Source organism: Pristis pectinata, chromosome 13 (genome assembly GCF_009764475.1).
Source record: "Pristis pectinata isolate sPriPec2 chromosome 13, sPriPec2.1.pri, whole genome shotgun sequence".
Classification (NCBI taxonomy): domain Eukaryota; kingdom Metazoa; phylum Chordata; class Chondrichthyes; order Rhinopristiformes; family Pristidae; genus Pristis; species Pristis pectinata.
Window position 1 is genome coordinate 43421969 of NC_067417.1, and position 21493 is coordinate 43443461.

A 21493-nucleotide genomic window follows, 5' to 3' on the forward strand; every position below is an offset into this window, starting at 1 on the left:
TCTGGCATCCTTGGGACATGACTGGTGCTGGATCACAGAAATTTCCCCCCGATCATCTCTCTCTGAGCAGGAGAACAATTCTTTTTAACAGTGTTCTTTTAGACACTCCCCAGGTTACATAAAGGTTCCAAGAACTGTCCATAACCCAAAGTTTTCATAGATTGAAAATGCCATCAGCTGAGATTGCAAAAGTTGCGTTGGTAGATTAGTTTGCTACAGATTAGTACAGATCTTAGGTAATTTTAGATCTTGGTTAGAATCAGTTCATTTTCCTATCAAGAATTGGTGATTTTATGCTTCTGCCCTGACACAGAAACTTTGATGTAAATCTTGATTTTATGGGTGTCATAGTTACAGTATGGAAACAGGCCATTCAAGCAAGTCCACACCGACCATCAACTACCCATTTTCGCTAATCATTCCCTAACATATTTATTTCACATTAAATGTAACTGTACCTTCTTAACCTGCGCCTCTAAGGTAACCACTCATGGGTCCAGTAAGGAATTCAGGATAGTCATGGGAATGTGATACATGTGACACCGAAAATAGATCTGGTGAACTGAGTCATGAAAGGCACCGAATAAACAAGTCATAGACTCAGAGAGAGAAACAGAGCAGAAATTGGCCCTTCATCCAACTAAGTCTATACTGGCCATCACCCATTTCCACTAATCCCACTTTATTCTCCCCACATTCCCATCAACTCTCCCACAGATTCTGCCACTCAGCTATTCACAAGGGGCAATTTACAGCAGCCAATTAGTCTATCAAGCCACACATCTTTGGGAGGAAACTGGAGCACCCAGAGAAAAAGGCAAAGATAGTAGTTTGATAAAAAGGTGGTATCATCCCTGACTTCGGTGACCAGTGGTGTTCTGGAGGGATCTGTTCTGGGACCCTTGCTCTTTGTGATTTTTATAAATGACTTGGATGAGGATGTGGAAGGGTGGGTTAGTAAGTTTGCTGATGATACGAAGGTTGGTGGTGTTGTGGATAGTGTAGAAGGTTGCTGTAGATTACAATAGGATATTGATAGAATGCAGAGCTGGGCTGAGAAGTGGCAGATGGAGTTCAAACCGGGTAAGTGTGAAGTGATACACTTCGGGAGATTGAATTCGAAGGCAGAATACAAGGTTAATGGCAGGACTCTTAGCAGTGTGGAGGAACAGAAGGATCTTGGAGCCCACATCCATAGATCCCTCAAGGTTGCCATGCAGGTCGATAGGGTTGTTAAGAAGGCGTATGGAGTGTTGGCCTTCATTAGTCAGGCTATTGAGTTCAAGAGCCGCGAGGTGATGTTGCAGCTCTATTGAACTCTGGTTAGACCACACTTGGAGTATTGTGTTCAGTTCTGGTCGCCTCATTATAGAAAGGATGTGGAAGCTTTAGAGAGGGTGCAGAGGAGATTTACCAGGATGTTGCCTGGATTGGAGAGCATGTCTTATGAGGAGAGGTTGAGTGAGCCAGGGCTTTTCTCTTTGGAGAGAAGGAGGATGAGAGGTGACTTGATAGAGGTGTACAAGATGATAAGAGGCATAGATCAAGTGGACAGTCAGAGACTTTTTCCCAGGGCAACAATGGCTAACATGAGGTGACATAACTTTAAGGTGATTGGAGGAAGGTATAAGGGGGATGTCAGGGTTAAGGTTTTTTTTAAAACACAGAGAGTGGTGGGTGCGTGGAACGCTCTGCCGGCAGAGGTTGTGGGGGCAGATACATTAGGGACATTTAAGAGACTCTTAGATAGACACAGGAATGATAGAATAATAGGGGGCTATGTGGGAGGGAAGGGTTAGATAGATCTTAGAGCAGGATAAAATGTCGGCACAACATTGTGGGCCGAAGGGCCTGTACTGTGCTGTAGTGTTCTATGTTCATTATGTTTTAGTTCAAGACTGGTTAGATCCATGTATTTTCATATTTTTAATGCACTTTAAATTTAAAGTAAACCTGAATTATGTAAAAACAAAAGTTTTTCTGCTGATCATTTTGCAATCATACAAGGGTAAATATAATTTCAAATGAAAAGACAGTGAAACCTTAGAGAAAGAAGCATCAAATAAGTTCCCTTACAAATAAGTTCCTAACTTTTGCACCCTCCCAGTTGTTTGGGATACAGAGGAATTCTTTGCCTGGTCATAATGGTGTGTTATACCCAAGCACTGGTCAAACAAAGAACAGAAAATGTCTTTGTTTAGGCAATCTGTGTTGAATTAGCTGAATCTCACTTGATTAAGATGGTTCAATTGGTCAGTGTCTTCAGGCTAAGAAGGGGATAATAGGGGATTGCTCTCCTAAATGTGATGTGTCAGTGGTCAATACATATGACACACTAGACTGTGATATTCTTTAAAATGAAATAGTGCACCAACATTCACAAAATGCTATTTGTGTACACTGGATTGCTGCAGCAGCTGTGTACCCCATCATAACCTGTCCGTAAATTCTGAAGAACATGTTGAAAAAGTTGAGGATAAATCAAATGTTTGACTGTTCTTCAAAACATGTGAACAGGCAACTTACCTTTCAAGCATGTTCCATTGTTTAGTAAGATCATGGCTGATCTGATTGTAACCTCAATTCTGCATTTGTGTCAATGCAGGATAATCTTCCATCCCCTTGTCTATCAGGTATCTATTTACCTCTTCCTTAAAAATATTCAAAGACTCCGCTTTCACTGCACTTTGAGGGAGTTCCAAAAAGTCACACCACTCTAGAGAAATAAAATTCACCTCACCTCAGGCTTAATTGAATGTTAACAGTAACTCCCAGCTCTACATTCTTCCGCAAAAGGAAATATTCCTTCCACATCAACCCTGTCAAGACACCGCAGGATCTTATATGTTTCAATCAAGTCCCCCCTCACTCTTCTAAACTCCAGCAGCTACAAGTCCAGCCTTTCTTTAAGATAGCACCCCATTAGAGCAATTGGTCTAGCAAACCTACTCTGATCAGCTTCCAGGTATTTACATCCTTCTCTAAATAAGGAGACCAACTTGTACATGGTACTCTAGATGTGGTCTCACCAATCCCACGTATAACTGAAGCATAATCTGCCTACTTTTGTATTTAATTCTCCTGCATTAAACTAACTTTCTGTTAGCTTTCCAAATTACCTCCTGTATCTGCATACAAGCCTTTTGCAAACAATGCACTTGGATATCCAGATCTCACACCAGAGTTCTGCAATCTCTTATTATGTAGTTGACATACTTTTTTAAAAAATTCCTGCCAAAGTGGACAAATTTCACATTTTCCTATATTAAACTCTATTTGTAGATCTTAGCCTGCACCTTTCCAACCTCACTATGTCCTCTTCACAATTTACTTCCCTACATATCTTTGTATCTCCAGCAAATTTAGCAACTGTGGCGACTCACCGTCTAGTCGGGCGAACCGGCTCGGCAGTCGGGTCGCGCGGCGTCGGAGCGACGAGGCCCAAGATGGCGGCAGGCCTCGTCTTTCCGAGCGACGGGGAGAACCCGCTCGCGGGAAAGTCCTGATGACGTAGGACTTACGTCATTGCCGGTTTTTTTGGGCGGGAGTTTTTCTCCCTTAAAGGGCCCGCACAAGGCGGGAAAATAAACCAGTTCTGTTTGGCAATCCTCCGAGTAGAGTCTTGTTTTATTCCGCGGTAGCAACCGCTACATTGGTGACCCCGACGGTCCAAACGGCTTTTGGACCCGCGAAATGGACGACAGCGCAGCAGCCAACGCAGTGGCCCTCAAGCTGCCCACCTTTTGGACACTTCGGCCCAGCGTCTGGTTTGACCAGGCTGAAGCGCAATTCCACCTTCGGCAGATCACCTCCGACTCCACGAAGTACTACCATGTGGTTAGCTCTCTGGACCAGGAGACAGCCGCCCAGGTTGGAGACTTCATCCAGTCGCCTCCGGAGGAAGATAAGTACCCAGCTTTCAAAGATCTTTTGATCCGGACCTTCGGCCTCTCCCGTCGTGAGCGCGCCGCCCGCCTGCTTCATCTGGATGGCCTGGGGGACAGATCCCCATCCGCCCTAATGAATGAGATGCTGGCATTGGCCGAGGGACACAAGCCATGCCTGATGTTCGAACAGGCCTTCCTCGAACAGCTCCCCGATGACATCCACTTGTTGTTAGCTGATGCCGACTTCAGCAACCCCCGTGAGGTGGCCGCCCGGGCAGATGTCCTGTGGAGGGCCAAGCGCGAGAGCGGTTCGTCCGTCAGTCAAATCACCAGGCCGCGAGCCCAACGCCTGCCTCGCCCGGCCCCAGCAACCGAGCAGCCACGCCCCAGGAACGCAGACGACGACACGGGTGACCAGCTGTGCTTCTACCATCAGAGGTGGGGTGCGGAGGCTCGTCGATGCCGCCCACCCTGCAAGTTTCAGGGAAACGCCAGGGCCAGCCGCCGCTGATGGCTACGGCGGCTGGCCGCCGACAGAGCCTCCTCTTCGTTCAGGACAAGAAATCTGGACGGCATTTCCTCGTTGATACTGGAGCGGAGGTCAGTATTTTGCCCCCGACAGGCCGCGACACTCGTGACAGGCCACCAGGTCCTCTACTCAATGCCGCCAACGGTACAACGATACGGTCTTTCGGCACCCGTACGCTTCAATTACACTTTGGCGGCAGCCGTTTTACCTGGACCTTTACCCTTGCCACCGTCGCCCGACCACTCCTAGGCGCCGATTTCCTTCGGGCCCACAACCTGTTAGTCGACCTGCGAAGGAAGCGGTTAGTCCACTCTAGCACTCTCCGGACCTATCCCCTGGGAGAAATCAGCCCACCAGCCCCGCGCCTGGACTCCATTACCCTTTCTGGCGACGATTTCGCCAAGCTCCTAGCCGAATTCCCATCGATTTTGACACCTTCGTTTACAAATTCTCGGCCCACACATGGGGTACGACACCACATCATTACCACAGGGCCACCCCTTCATGCCCGAGCACGACGATTACCTCCAGACAAGCTCCGCCTGGCAAAGGAAGAGTTCCATCACATGGAGGAGCTGGGGATTGTTCGCAGGTCAGACAGCCCCTGGGCCTCCCCCCTGCACATGGTCCCCAAAGCCACCGGAGGGTGGAGGCCCTGCGGCGACTACCGCAGGCTGAATGACGCCACCACCCCGGACCGCTATCCCATCCCTCACATCCAGGACTTCGCAGCGAACTTACACGGGGCCCGCATCTTTTCCAAAGTGGACCTCGTTAGGGGATACCACCAAATCCCGGTCCATCCGGATGACGTCCCCAAAACTGCGATTATCACCCCATTCGGCCTGTTCGAATTCCTTCGGATGCCGTTCGGCCTTAAGAACGCCGCGCAGACCTTCCAGCGGCTGATGGACGCGGTAGGCCGAGACCTGGACTTCGTGTTCATTTACTTGGACGACATACTGATCGCCAGCCGTAACCGCCAGGAACACCTTTCCCACCTCCGCCAGCTGTATTCCCGCCTCCGCGATTTCGGCCTCACGATTAACCCGTCCAAGTGCCAATTCGGACTTGACTCTATCGATTTCCTCGGCCACAAAATCACCAGCGACGGGGCAACACCCCTACCCGCCAAGGTGGATGCTATCCGCCATTTTGCCCGCCCCGACACAGTCAAAGGCCTACAGGAATTCCTTGGGATGGTCAACTTTTACCATCGTTTCATCCCTGCAGCAGCCCGTATCATGCGCCCTCTGTTCTCGCTGCTGGCTGGTAAGGGCAAGGACATCACCTGGACTGACGAGGCTGCGGCTGCTTTCGTTAAGGCCAAAGACGCCCTGGCAGACGCCACGATGCTGGTACACCCTAGGACTGACGTCCCGACTGCCCTCACGGTAGACGCGTCCAACACCGCAGTGGGTGGGGTACTGGAACAGCTACTCGAAGGCCGCTGGCAACCCTTGGCATTTTTCAGCAAACACCTTAGACCGCCCGAACTGAAGTACAGCGCTTTTGATCGGGAACTTCTAGCGCTGTATCTGGCGGTCCGGCATTTCCGATACTCTCTAGAAGGCAGGCCTTTCACCGCTTTCACCGATCATAAGCCTCTGTCCTTTGCCTTCTCCAAAGTCTCCGATCCCTGGTCAGCTCGTCAGCAGAGACATTTATCCTACATTTCCGAGTTCACAACTGACATCCAACATGTCTCCGGAAAGGATAATGTCGTTGCTGATGCACTTTCCAGACCAACCATCCACAACCTATCCTTGGGTGTCAACTACACGGCCCTGGCTGACGCACAGCAAGCCAACGACGAACTGCCCAGCTACAGAACCGCAGTCTCGGGTCTGCAGCTCCGAGATTTCTTGGTTGGTCCAGGTCAGCGGACCCTACTTTGCGACGTTGCGACTGGTCAGCCCCGCCCTATTGTCCCTGCAGCCTGGCGGAGACGCGTTTTTGACTCGGTACATGGGTTGGCGCACCCATCCATCAGATCTACTGTCCGACTGGTCGCCAGCAAGTTTGTCTGGCATGGCCTGCGCAAACAGGTCAGTGAGTGGGCCAGGACTTGTCTGCACTGCCAGATGTCAAAAATCCAGCGACACACCAAGGTCCCACCACAGCAGTTCGAGCCTGCCCGTAGGAGGTTCGACCACATACACGTCGACCTCGTGGGCCCTCTGCCGGTTTCAAGAGGAGCCCGGTACCTCCTTACCATCGTGGACCGGTTCACGAGGTGGCCTGAGGCAACCCCCCTGACTGACATCACAACTGATTCCTGCGCCCGAGCGCTGCTCACAACTTGGGTCTCACGTTTTGGCGTTCCGGCCCACATCACTTCAGACAGAGGCACCCAATTCACTTCCAGTCTCTGGGCTGCATTAGCGAACCTGCTAGGGACGCAGCTGCACACCACCACGGCCTACCATCCTCAATCAAACGGGTTGGTGGAACGTTTTCACCGCCATCTAAAATCGGCCTTGATGGCCCGCCTGAAGGGTCCTAACTGGGTTGACGAGCTGCCTTGGGTCCTGCTCGGCATACGCACTGCCCCCAAAGAAGACCTCCGCACTTCATCAGCTGAGCTTGTATACGGAGCGCCACTAGTTGTCCCCGGGGATTTCATACCTGCCCTTCAGGACCAAGGGGAACAACCCCCAGCAGTTCTACAAAGGCTGCGCGAGAAGCTCGGCGCCTTGGCCCCGATTCCCACCTCATGGCACGGTCAAGCCCCATCCTGCCAGCCCAAGGAACTACGGGACTGTAAGTTTGTTTTCGTTCGCAGGGGCACACCTCGGGCGCCATTGCAACAACCATATGAGGGACCGTTCCGAGTCATACGGAATAACGGATCCACTTTTATTTTGGACATTGGAGGCAAGGAACAGGTTTTCACGGCGGACCGCCTCAAACCGGCCCATTTGGATCTGCAACAGCCTGTCGAGGTTGCCACGCCACGACGCAGAGGCCGCCCCCCTAAGCGGCAGCTGGCACAGCCCACGGACCTTGGGGACTGTCTCGCCGGTTCTGGGGGGGGTTGTGTGGCGACTCACCGTCTAGTCGGGCGAACCGGCTCGGCAGTCGGGTCGCGCGGCGTCGGAGCGACGAGGCCCAAGATGGCGGCGGGCCTAGTCTTTCCGAGCGACGGGGAGAACCCGCGCGTGGGAAAGTCCTGATGACGTAGGACTTACGTCATTGCCGGTTTTTTTGGGCGGGAGTTTTTCTCCCTTAAAGGGCCCGCACAAGGCGGGAAAATAAACCAGTTCTGTTTGGCAATCCTCCGAGTAGAGTCTTGTTTTATTCCGCGGTAGCAACCGCTACACAACCATACCTTTATCCAAGTCATTTATGTAAATGTAAAGAGCTGAAATCCGAACACTGATCCCTGTGGCATACCACTCATTACATTTTGCCAACCAGAAAAAGACCTTGAGTTCTTCCAGCACTTTGTGTGTCTTGTTCTTATTCCAATTATCTGATTCCTGTTAACCAGCCAATCTTTTATCCACACCAATTTTATTTCCCAAACCACGAGCTTCCATTTTCTGTAATAACATTTGATGTGGATCCTATCAAATGCCTTCTGGAAATCTAAGTATGGTACATCAGCTAGTTCTCTTTTATCACATACATGGCATTTCTCCTATAATTACAATAAATTGGTCAAACATGATCTTCCTTTCAGAAAGCAATGTTAACTTTGCTTGATTACATTGAATTTTTCTAAATGCCCTGTGATGTTTTAAATATCAGCTTCTGATATTTCCTGTAGTCTCCTCCTTTCTGTCTCCATCCCTTTTTGAACAATGAAGTTACATTTGCTATTTTCCAATCAAATGGAATCTTCCCCAAATCTAGGCAATTTTGGAAAACTAAAACCAATGAACCAAACATCTCACTGGTCACTTCCTTTGAGACCCTGGATCTAGTCCATCAGGATCTAGTTCCAACAGTTTGTTCATAAACACTTTTTCTGAGATTCTTCCTTTGAATTCCCGATTCAAAGAATGTTATTTGTATCCTCTAAAGTGAAATCTGATGTAAAATACTGACAATGCCTTGTTTTCCATAATTATTTCCCCAGCCTTGCGTTCCATAGGACCAACACTCACTTTGTTAACTTGTTTCCTTTCAAAACATCTATAGACATTCTTACTATTTCAAATTTTCTTACAAAATAACATAAACAAAAGAAATAAATGAAAAAAAAATACTAAATGAGATAATTTTCTTAACCTGAACTGTTCCAAATTAGGTCAAATTGATAACTTTAAATACAATAGCCATATCCCTGTCATCTCGTTGAATAATAATTGGGCATTCATTTAAAGACAGCACATTCAAGTCTTAAAGATCAGCTGGATAGTTCCTCCTCGTTTATGGGTATCCTTATATCAAGCCAAGTAAATGGAAGGACATTGACAATTCACTGCATCTGGTGACTTGGAGCAATCCCATATCCCCAGTCTTGGCCACAACTCACGACTTCAACAGTCTGTACAGTGAAGTTTGCTGGAGGTTGAAAGATCGGGACCATCCATCCTTGCAGTACCTTGTCTGGAGACTTGAGCATTCCCAAACACAAGTTTCTCTTTACAGAGTTTTCGACTACAATTTAAACTCGACAACTCGCTAACAACGACTCAAGAAAAAGAAACTCTATTTCTTTAGCCGGCATTTTTAATTTGACATTTCAATTAATATTTCTATCTGTAGATACTTGCCGGTAAGTTAGCCACGCACCACCCAAACATCCTAATGTAATACGCACACTCACCTCCCCCTGAGTACATGAACCATAATGGTGACCGAGGCTCCCTCCTCGCCTGACCATCGGTTGCATCGTTAACCGCGCGCGCTCACCGCCGCGCAGGCGCGCTGTCCAACCGCGCGCCCCGGCCGCTGCAGCTTGACCCTGTCGTCCCTGAACGCGGCGCCATGAGGAGAAGCAGGTGCTCGGTGAGGTGAGGGTGGGTCGGTGTCGTGAGGACAAGCAGGTGCTCGGTGAGGCGAGGGTCGGTGCCACGAGGAGAAGCGGGTGCTCGGTGAGGCGCCATGAGGACAAGCAGGTGCTCGGTGAGGTGAGGGTGGGTCGGTGTCGTGAGGAAAAGCAGGTGCTTGGTGAGGCTCCATGAGGACAAGCAGGTGCTCGGTGAGGCGAGGGTGGGTGCCACGAGGAGAAGCAGGTGCTCGGTGAGGCGCCTGAGGAGAAGCAGGTGCTCGGTGAGGTGAGGGTCGGTGTCATGAGGAGAAGCAGGTGCTCGGTGAGGTGAGGGTCGGTGTCATGAGGAGAAGCAGGTGCTCGGTGAGGTGAGGGTCGGTGTCATGAGGAGAAGCAGGTGCTCGGTGAGGTGAGGGTCGGTGCCATGAGGAGAAGCAGGTGCTCGGTGAGGCGCCTGAGGAGAAGCAGGTGCTCGGTGAGGCGCCTGAGGAGAAGCAGGTGCTCGGTGAGGTGAGGGTCGGTGCCATGAGGAGAAGCAGGTGCTCGGGGAGGCGAGGGTTGGTGCCATGAGGAGAAGTAGGTGCTCGGTGAGGCAGGGAAGGAGAAGGTGAGGTAGGAGCGCGTAAGGTTGCAAGAATGGAGGAGGGAAGTTGGGAGAATTTGGGAAAGTATGAGTAAAATATAAAGAGAAAATGCTGGAAACGCTCTGTGGTTAACGTTTCAGAACTGGGAAAAAGAAAACGTTTGAAGTTCAAGAGAAGGTGGGGAAGGGATGGGCAGAACAAAAGTGATATCTTCAAGAGGGTGAGGACAAAGTTGTGGTGGGGATACGTTGCAGAGGTCATCAATTAATGGGGATAATTAGAGAACAGGAATAAAATCTATGAAATGAGGGAAGTTAGAGGGCGAGAGCCGTGATGCAAGGCTGCGGGACTGTAGCTGGTCAGTCTGTGCTAATAGAGAACAAAAACTGAAACCAATATCATAGAGGGAGGACTTGCTGCAGATTTAGTTCTAATACAAACAGAGAAAGTGAGCTACTTGAAGTTGTAGAATCTAGTTTTTCACTGTACCTCTCTACAAGTGACAATAATAAACCAATTCCAATTAGCCAGTTCACCTTGGATCCCATGTGCCACTGCCATTATCAAATGCACGTAGACAATATCTGCCACCCTTGAGAGGACAGCAGATTTGTGCTACAAATTAAAAGCAAGCTGTCATCACAGAAACGTGGTTGCGGGAAGCGCAATGTTCTGGGATATAGAAGTTTCAGATGTGACAGAAGGGAGTGCAACAGGGGAGGGGGTGTTGCACCTGGAGGAAACCCACGCAGACGCACAGGGAGAACGTACAAACTCTTTACAGATAGCGGTGGGAATTGAACCCTGGTCGCTGGTGTTGTAATAGCGTTACGCTAACTGCTACACTGCTGTGCCACCACGGCATTATACAGTACTCAGGGACGGTATCCTGGATGGATCAGCCAATGAGGCAATACGGGTAGAATTTAGGAATAAGAAAGGAGAAGTCACTTTAGGGTTATATTATGGACCAAAAACATATAGGTAGGCAAATGGCAGAAGGGTGTAAAACCAATAGGGTTGTAATGGTAGCAGATTTTAATTTTCCCAGAATTGACTGGAATTGAATTAGTGCAAGGGGCTTAGATGGAGAAGAGTTGGTAAAATACATCCAAGAGGATTTTCTGAAGCAGACAAGAGAGACCTACTAAAGAGGAGCTGTTCTTGGCCTTACCTTATGAAATGAGGGCGACCATGTGATTGAAGTGTCTGTGTAGGAATCCTTGGGAACAGTGACCATAGCTCAATAAGCTTCAAGGTATTTGCGGAAAAAGATAAAGTTGGTCCTCAAGTTAGGGTCCTAAACTGGGGGGGAAGGCAGATTTTGATAGTGGAAAGCAGGACTTGGTAGAAGAAGATTGGGAGCAGATACTTGAGGGGAAAACAACATCTGATAAATGGGATGGATTTAAAAGTGAGATAATGAGTTCAGAGTCAGCCTTCCCCTGTAGGTGTAAGAGGCAAAGATGGTAAGTTTATTGACACATGGTAAATGAAGAATATTGAAGGTTTGATCAGGGAAAAGAAGGAAGCATATTTCAGATACAGGAAATTGATATCAAATGAGTCACTTGAGATTTATAAGGGATATAGGAGAGAAGATAAAAATTTGGAGTGCATAAAGGGGTCATGAAATGACCTTGGCAAGTAGGATTAAGGAGAAACCTTAAACATTTTACAAGCATATTAAAAGCAAGAAGGTAGCTCAGTAAGGAATAGGGACCAAAGGGTAATCTATGTGTGGAGCCAGGGAATGTAAGTGAAGTCCGAAATGAGTACTTCTCATCGGTATTCACCCAGCAGAAGGATATGGAGGCTGGAGAGCTAAGGGAGAGGTGTGCTGATATTCTGGAGCATGTCTGTATCAGGAAGGAGGAAATGTTTGAAATATTGGCACACATTATGGTAGATATATCCCCAGGGCTTGACAGGATCAATCCCAGGATGTTAAGGGAAGCAACAAAGGAGATTGCTGGGGTTCTGATGGAGATTTTTGTATCTTCAGCCAAAGGTGAGGTACCTGAAGACTGGAGGACAGCTAATGTTGTTCCCTTGTTCAAAAAGGTGAGCCTTGTATCAATGGTAGGGAAGCTGTTGAAGAAAATTCTGAGGGGCAGCCTTATTGCACTCACTTTCTCTGTAGCTGTGACACTTTACTCTGTACTGTTACTGTTTTTACCTGTACTACATCAATGCACTTTGTACTAACTCAATGTAACTGCACTGTGTAATGAATTGACCTGTACAATCAGTTTGTAAGACAAGCTTTTCACTGTACCTCGGTACAAGTGACAATAATAAACCAATACCAATAGGGACTGATTAGGAGGAGTCAGCATGGTTTTGTTTAGGGGAGATCATGTCTAACAAATCTGACGAGTATAGTTAGGTAACTAAGAAAATGGATGAAGACAGAGTAGTAGATGTGGTTTACATAACTTTAGTAAAGCTTTTAACAAGAGCCTGCATGGTAGGCTGATCCAGAAGGTTAAGGCACAAGGAATCCATTGGGAAACTGGATCCAAAATTGGCCTGGTGATAGGAGGCAGCGGTAATGGTGGATGGGTGTTTTTCTGACTGGAAATCTGTAACAAGTGGTGTACCACATGGATTAGTGCTGTGTTGTTTGTAATATATATAAATGACCTGGATGAGAATATAGGTGGTATGATGAGTAAGTATACAGATGACACGAAAATTGGTGGAGTCATTGATCGCGAAGAAGGTTGTCTAAGGATGCAGCAGGACACAGATCAGCTGGAAAGTAGGATCGAACTGTGGCAGATGGAATTTAATTCAGACAAGTCTGAGAAAATGCACTTTGGGAAATCAAATTCTGGTAGGATATATGGAGTAAATGGCAGGGACCTTAGCATTGATGTACAGGGAAACCTTGGTGCAAGTCCATAGCTCTCTGAAAGTGGCAACACAGGTGGATAGGATAGTGAAAAAGCATTTGGTATGCTTGCCTTCATAGGCCAAGGCATTGAGTATATGAGTTGGGGCGTCATGTTGCATCTCTACAAAACATTGGTTAGACTGCGCATGGAGTATTGTGTACAGTTCTGGTCACCACACTGCAGGAAGGATGTGGTAGCAATAAGGAAAGTGCAGAAGAGATTCACCAGGATGTTGCCTGGAACGGAGGGCTGCAGTTATAAGGAGAGATTGGATAGATAAGATATCTTTATTAGTCACATGTACATCGAAACGCACAGTGAAATGCATCTTTTGCGTAGTGTGTTCTGGGGGCAGCCCACAAGTGTCTCCATGCTTCCGGCACCAACATAGCATGCCCATAACTTCCTCCCACTGGAACATCGGAGGCTGAGGAGTGAACTTATAGAGGTTTATAAAGTTATGAGAGGCATAGATAGGATGTATTAGAAGTTTTTTCTGAGGGCAGAGGAGTCTAGAACTGGAGTGCACAGGTTTAAGGTGAGAGGGAAGAAATATAAAGGATATCTTACCAGTAGGTTTTTCACATGGAGTGGTGAATATCTGAAACAAGCTGTCAGAGGAGGTGGTGGTGGTAGATACAATTGTAACATCTAAAAAGCATTTGGATGGGTACTTGGATAGCAAAAGCGTAGAGGGATACGGGCCTGATGCGACCAAATGGGATTGGTGTAGATAAGCATCACAGTTGGCATGGACAAGATGGGCCAAAAGGGCCAGTTTCTGTGCAGTATGATTCTGTAAAATTCTAGATTATTGCAATAAATAGCTGATGTCCCAATACCACAGTTGTCTTTTACTTTATTTTGTCCTGTAATAAGAGAAAATAGTACAAATACATCAGTGAAGTGAGTTGCAAAAGTGAAAGCAGGGACACTTCATGTTAATTGGTAATTGGTTTATTATTGTAACATGTGAGAGAAAGTGAAAAGCTTTGTTTGCATGCCATTCAGACAGATCATTCCATACATGAATACATCGAAGTAGTACAAACGGAAAACAATGCAGAATGTAGTGTTACAGAGGAGGTGCAGTGCAGGTAGATGAATAAGGTGCAAGGGCCATGACGAAGAAGGTTGAGAGATCAAGAGTTCATCTGAGAGGTTGATTCAAGAATCTTCTTATAGCGGGTTAGAAACTGTCTTTGAGCCTGATTATAACAGTGGAGTAGAAGCTGCCATTGACCCTGACTAGGTATTTATGTTTTAGCATGAGGGAATACTTCAGGTATACGGCTTGCGACTCCACTGAAATTCGGACCCTGAATGTTGACTGCTCAAGTTCTCCTGCAAGGGGCGCTGCAGGATATCCTTATGGAGACCGTAGCTCTGCCCAGTGCACTTCTGATTTATTTCATGTAGTAATGTTGCACATCTGCAGGTTCTTGGGAACTTCACACAGCTCGATCCCACATGACAGCTGTATATTATTTATTAGTAATTATCATAGTAATTCTGTTTTAAGCTACGAATTGATGTTCATTTGGACCATCTCTCGCATTTGGTGTGTCGCTTGCGAATGAATTTGTGATTTCTTCCCACTTTCAATTTAGGATTGACAGTCTAGTACGTGCATGAAATATGCCAGGAGTTCCCGACACTATTATTTTCAGTAGAATGCAATGGATACGAATTATCACAACTTTCATCGTTTTAGTGAAACGATCCATTAACATCTTACAAACGCATCATTTTTGCAAGACGAAATACTCCAAAGGCCAAGCAGGTTGAGAACAAAGAACGGAGAAAAGACAATGAAGGAAATGATAATGAGAGAGCATTGATGTCATGTTGCCTGCCATGCAATGAGAGAGCATTGATATCACTTTGCCTGTTTTTGTTAAACAAAAACAGATTATCACCTCAATGATACTTCCGATAATATGGTTGACATTCGCAAATTTCGCCGTGGAATCTTCACATGTTCACAGTCCTGTGTATAAGTCATCTTGGGTTTTTACGGCTGTAGGTGTCCACATGTTTGAATGTTATGTAAATTTAAATCTGTAGATGAGTCCCATTGGTACATGTTGATGCACAACATATAGAAGTGTCTCTATTGGACTGTATGTTCGTGTATGAATGTATGATTAAGTGCACATTTTTCCAAAATTGCGGTAGACAGAGAAATATTACTGGAAGATTTGATCGTGATGTGAGAGTATTAAAAGGCAAAGAGAAAACAGGAAAACAAAGAGGTAGAAATTCCGTTAAATTTTGTGGAGAAGAATGCAGAAAGACGGCTTTGCAGGTGGAGTACAGATATGGCATAATTATAATTGTCGAGGAAGTGGGGTGGTGAAAACTGATAATTAGATTCAGTAAAGCGAGTCAATTTTGAGACAGCCTCTAGGCTGGAAGCAATTATGGTCTCCCGACTGTTAGACTGTAGAGGGCGCTGACTTTTTCGGTCAGCACAGTTTGATCATTGAACGGATGAGAGAGAGAGAGCGAGCGAGAATTGAAGGGATAACCCGGGCTCCGGCCGGTAGAGCCAAAGTGCATCGCTTGGAAATGGCCGGTGAGGTCTGCTGGTTGCGTGGCTGGAAAGTCCCCACTCTCATTCTTGGATTTTGCGCGATGCTGAGCCGGGCTGAGCAGGACAACTTTAACGCAGAGGTAAAGAAGACATCAAGATTCCAGTTGGAGTCAGACGCAAGTCGAGTCGATGCATGCACAGCTGCCACAGTACTCATTCAGACACTTGCACCTTCATGGGAACTGTTGCTGATTTAACCACACTGTACAAACACGCACCAGGAAATTCAATATTGAGACACATTGATAATAATATGCATGGTTGGATTAAATGGTCAGTACTAACGAATGTTAATGAATTGCATGGTGACGAACATTAATATACATGCTTAGGTTTATTGTGTAGTCTTAGTGTGTAAATAATGCTGTATCGTATTAATACGCATGGTTTACTCAATGTTATGAATGATTTAACTATATATAATTAAAATAATATACATATCTAGACAATCACTATGTTAACCTGATAATATATTTTATTGTGTGGATATGTATGAACTTATTCATTCTACATCACAGATGTGCAGGAAATGATTCCTTGGCCATTTTTAATGTGAATGACATTCTTACTGCACTTTAATATATGTGAATTGTCTCCTTATTCAGTGTTAAAGTGCCCTAATAAATATACAATAGTAAGTTGCATGCATATACTTTCAAGTAACAAGATATTTACATACATTTATAGCATGAAGATACACGCAAGGCTCATTATCCAGTATAAAATCAACTGATTAATTTTCAGTATTAAATTGCATGGGATTATTTACTGTCCAGTAATAAAGTTTGCAGATAACTTACTATTAAAATGCATGGATTGATTTCATATTAATACACATGAAGGAAATGACCATGAGAATATAAAGCTTTGGAAGAGAAAAGGTCATCTTACTTACTGATTAGTACTCTGCATCATGACTATGCACATGTATTACAGGCATATTTAGATTACAATAAAAAACAAAACTCTGGAAATACTCAGCAGGCCAGGCAGTGTCTGTGGAGAGAAAAACAGACAATTTTTCAGGTTGATGAAAGGTCATTAACCTGAAATCTTAACTCCTTTTCTCTCTCCACAGCTGCCAGAACTTGCTGACTATTCCCAGCATCTTCTGTTTTATTTCATATTTCCAGCATCTGCAGTTATTTGCTTTCCAAATATCAGACTGCACCTTATTGTATACTGAGGATCACTGTAAGCCACTTCCATTCTGGTCTGAATGAAATACCAGTACTGACATCATTTGACCTTTCATCTTGACGATGATGTGACTAGGGTGTGATTATTGTGAAAAGATAGGCACTTCAAAACATTAAGTGATAGACTCTCTCTAAATTATTGACGTACAGAAAACTGCAATACAGCATAAAAAAGCACATTAACTACCACTGCTGTTGGTAGTTATTGCAAGACGTTCAGTGTATGAACATTAAGGATTTTATTAGTGCTGTTGTGAGGTATGGTTTTAATGTCAGATCATAAACTCTTGTCATAAACTTCCATCTTATGTTATGGTTTAAAGATATTGGACATTAATGCTTAGCTGAAGATCATACAGAAAGCAAAAAGTAGGGGTTGTTATTAGACTCGTAAAGGATGGAAAATGAGGCTGTAGAATGATCAGTTATTTTTGTGATCCAGGAGTACTGTTTAAATAAGCAATTTGGACTTAGGAATCAGAAGTAGAACAGTACAGCACAGTACAGTACATGCCCTTCAGCCCACGATGTTGTGCCGACCTATATAAAGCTACTCCACGATCAATCTAACTCTTCCTTCCTACACAGCCCGTGACCCTCCATTTTCCTTACATCCATGTGTCTATCTAACAGTCTTTTAAATGTCTCTATTATATCAGCCTCTACCACCACCCCCGGCAGTGCATTCCAGGCACCCACCACTCTCTGTATATAAAAAAAATACTACCTCTGACATCTCTCCTAAACTTTCCTCCACTCACCTTAAATGGATGTCCTCTGGTATTGGCTATTGCCGCCATGGGGAAAAAGGTGCTGGCTCTCCACTCTATCTATGCCTCATAATCTTATACAAGTCTTATATACATCTTATCAAGTTGCCTCTCTTCCTCCTAGGCTCCAAAGAGAAAAGCCCTAGCTCACTCAACCTTTCTTCATAAGACATGTTCTCTAATCCAAACAGCATCCTGATAAATCTCCTCTGCACCCCCTCTAAAGCTTCCATGTCCTTCCTATAATGAGGTGACCAGAACTGAACACAGTACTCCGTGTGGCCTAACCAGAGTTTTATAGAGCCGCAACATTACCTCACGGCTCTTAACCTTAATCCCCGGACTAATGAAGGCCAGCACACCATATACCTTCTTAACCACCCTATCTACTTGTTCAGTAACTTTGAGGGATCTATGGACTTGGACCCCAAGACTCCTCTGTTCCTCCACACTGCTAAGAATCCTGCCATTAACCTGTACTCTGCCTTCAAGTTCAATCTTCCAAAGCGTATTACTTCACACTTTTCTGGACAGAACTCCATCTGCCACTTTTCTGCCCAGCTCTGCATCCTATCTATATCCTGTTGTAACCTATGGCAGCCTTCTACATGATCCATAACACCACCAATCTTCATGTCAGCTGCAAACTTACTAATCCACCCTTCCACTTCCTCATCTAAGTCATTTATAAAAATCCTAAAAAGAGTAGGGGTCCCAGAACAGATCCCTGCGGAACACCACAAGTCACCGACCTCCAGGCAGAATACACTCCATCCACCACCACCCTCTGCCTTCTGTGGACAAGCCAATTCTGAATCCACACAGCCATGTTTCCATGGATCGCATGCTTCATGACTTTCTGGATGAGCCCACCACGGCGAATCTTGTCAAGCACCTTACTAAAATACATATGCACCACATCCACCCCTCTACCTTCATCAATTCATTTTGTCACCGCCTTGAACAACTCCATTAGGCTCGGGAGGCACAACCTGCCCCTCACAAAGCCATGCTGACTATCCCTAATAAGACTATGCTTCTCCAAATGCAAGTAAATCCTGTCCCTAAGAATCCTCTCCAATAGTTTGCCCACCACTGATGTAAGACTCACTGGTCAAAAATTCCCAGGATTATCCTTATTACCTTTCTTGAACAATGGAACAACATTTGCCATCCTCCAATCCTCTGGTACCACTCCTGTGGCCAGGGAGGACACAAAGATCATCGTCAATGTCCCAGCAATCTCTTCCCTCGGTTTCCATAGTTTCCTGGGGTATATCCCATCTGGCCCTGGGAACTTATCTATCCTAATGTTTTTCAGAAGTTCCAACACTGCCTCCTTCTTAACCTCAACATGCTCCAGAACATTAACCTGTACTACGCTGACCTCAGATTGGTATATGTCCCTCTCCCTGGTGAACACTGAAGCAAAGTACTCATTGAGGACCTCCCCTAGCTCCTCCGCCTCCACGTTTCCACCTTTAATCCTGAGGGGTCCAACCTTTGCTCTAGTCATTGTCCTGTTCTTCACATACATCTAGAATGCCTTGGGGGTTCTCCTTAATCTTACTGGCCAAGGCCTCCTCATGTCCCCTTCTAGATCTCCTGTCCCTTCTTAAGCTGTTTCTTGGGTACCTTATCATTCTCAAGAGCCCTGTCTGATTTTTGCTTCCTAAACCTTAAATATGCTTCCTCCTTCCTCTTGACTAAATATTCCACTTCTCTTGTCAAACATGGTTCCTTCACCCTACCATCCTTTTCCTGTCTCAGTGGGACAGACCCATCCAGAACCCCATACAAGTAATCCCTAAACAACCTCCACATTTCTGCTGTGCATTTCCCTGAGAACATCTGTTCCCAATTTACGCTCCCAAGTTCCTGCCTAATACCATCATAATTAGCCATCCCTAATTAAATACTTTCCCATATCGTCTGCTCCTATCGTTGTCCATTGCTATGCTAAAGGTCAGGGAGTTGTTGTCACTATCTCCGAAATGCTCGCCCACCGAGAGGTCTGTCACCTGACCAGGTTCAGTGCTTAGTACTAGATCCAGTATGGCCTCTCCTCTAATCCACCTGTCCACATACTGCATCAGGAATCCTTCCTGGACACCTAACACATTCTGCCCCATCTAAATCTTTATCAGTAAGGAGGTGCCAGTTGATATTAGGGAAGTTGAAGTCACCCATGACAACAACCCTATTATTCTTGCACCTTTCCAAAATCTGTCTACTTATCTGCTCCTCAGTGTCCTGGTTGCTATTTGGTGGGTGGGGGGGGGGCAGAGGGTGTGCTATAGAATACTCCTAGTAGAGTGATTGCTCCCTTTCTGTTTCTGACTTCCACCCACACTGACTCAGTAGATGATCCCTCCATGATGTGCTCCCTTTCTGCAGCTGTGATATTATCCCTGATTAGCAATGCCACTTTCCCCACCCCCCCCCCTTACCTCCCTCCCTCCCTATCTCTTTTGAAACAACTAAACCCCGGAACATCAAGCAGCCAATCCTGCCCTTGTGATAGCCAAGTCCCTGTAATGGCCACAACATCATAATTGCATGTACTGATCCATGCTCTAAGTTCATCACCCTTATTCTTAATACTTATTGCATTAAAGTAAATGCATCTCAACCCATCCAACAGATTGCATTTATGCCTTTCCTTCCTCACAGCCTCTCTGCACATTGCATCGACCTTTACACCAGCTGTTCCATCATCTGACCTAATGCCGTGGTTCTCATCTCTCTACCAACCCTCCCCAACAGCTCGAGCAAAGTAAAATTTCAAAATTTGGGGTTGACACCAAATTGGATGACAAAGTGATATCATGGAAGACTGATAAAATGTAATTTGCATAATAGGCATATATTTGGTAAAGAGATTTCAGTATGGGCAAGTATAAAGCAATGTATTTTGCAAGAAGAATAAGGAGGTTGTTTAAGAAAATGTGGGAAGTGATTTTCCACAAGAATCAGTGCTGGGACTACTGCTGTTAACAATTAATGTTAATGATTTAGACTTCGAAACTGAAAAGACAATTTCTAAATTTGTTGATGACAACAAATTTGGGAGAGAGGTGGAATAGTCAATATTGAGGAGGACTGCAACAAATCACAGGACATTAGTAAACTTTCAGAATGGGCATATAGTTGGTAAGTGGACTTTCATGTAGACAAGTGTGAAGCATTGCATTTTAGTAGGAAGAAAAAGGAGGTCATCATTAGCCTTAGAAGATCTAAATGGGGTAGAGGAATCTAGAGATAATGATATATGTCACTAAAAACAGTGTCACTAATTATAATAGCAAACACAGGACTGAGGTTTATTACTATTGGGATAGAATCGAAAAATGAAAAAAGGGAAATTTCTGGAATGTTGATTAGATTTTTTTCAGAGAACAGTGCTCAGTTTTGGCTTCCATACTATAAAAATGAGAAGCTTCAAACAAAAATTAAAAGGATTATACCAAAATTGTGAATAGACAGGTGTTTTTCTTTTGGAAAGAAAGGACTTGGGGATGTCTTGATAGAATGGTGTTAGAGGAGATGTTTCCACATGGAGTGAGTAAGAACTAGGGGCCATGAAATTAAAGACAGTCACTTCCAAATACAATAAGGAATTCAGAATAAACTATTTTGTTCAGGGAATGTAGATCTTGCAAACACAAGTAGTAGTTGAGGCAGCAAGCATAAATGCATTTTGGGGCATAGGGAGATGAACACAGGGCATAGAAGGGACTAAAAGTTTATGGTGCTTGTTTGTAAAGAAGGTGAGGAGTAGGCTCAAGAGAAACATGCACACATCTTGAGTCTGGATCATTTGAACCAAGCAGACTGTTTCTGCACTGCAAGTGATATGTATTTCTATGCAGCTATTCAAATTAATTGTGGGAAAGTGTGGATTACCTTGATATATACTGCCACCATACTTAGAATCAAACCAAAAATATTTATCATGCAGTTACTCTTCCATTAAAGGATTTTATTATATGAGTATCACCATGTGTTTTAGTGGCTTTTAGGATGAAGTGTTTGCACAAAATATTTAGATGCAACATTGGCCTATTATCAATCTCAGAAGGGTAC

The 21493-nt window shown here is 45.3% G+C and overlaps 1 protein-coding gene across 1 annotated transcript in view; it reads left to right on the forward strand.

The window, feature by feature from the left end:
• The first annotated feature begins 15216 nt into the window (after window positions 1-15216).
• mmp15b (matrix metallopeptidase 15b) overlaps window positions 15217-21493 on the forward strand; it is a 56893-nt gene continuing 50616 nt past the window's right edge. The window contains exon 1 of the mRNA XM_052028636.1: window positions 15217-15518. Within this exon, the coding sequence (XP_051884596.1) occupies window positions 15336-15518 (183 nt within the window). The 5' untranslated portion in view covers window positions 15217-15335. The remainder of the gene's footprint in view (window positions 15519-21493) is intronic.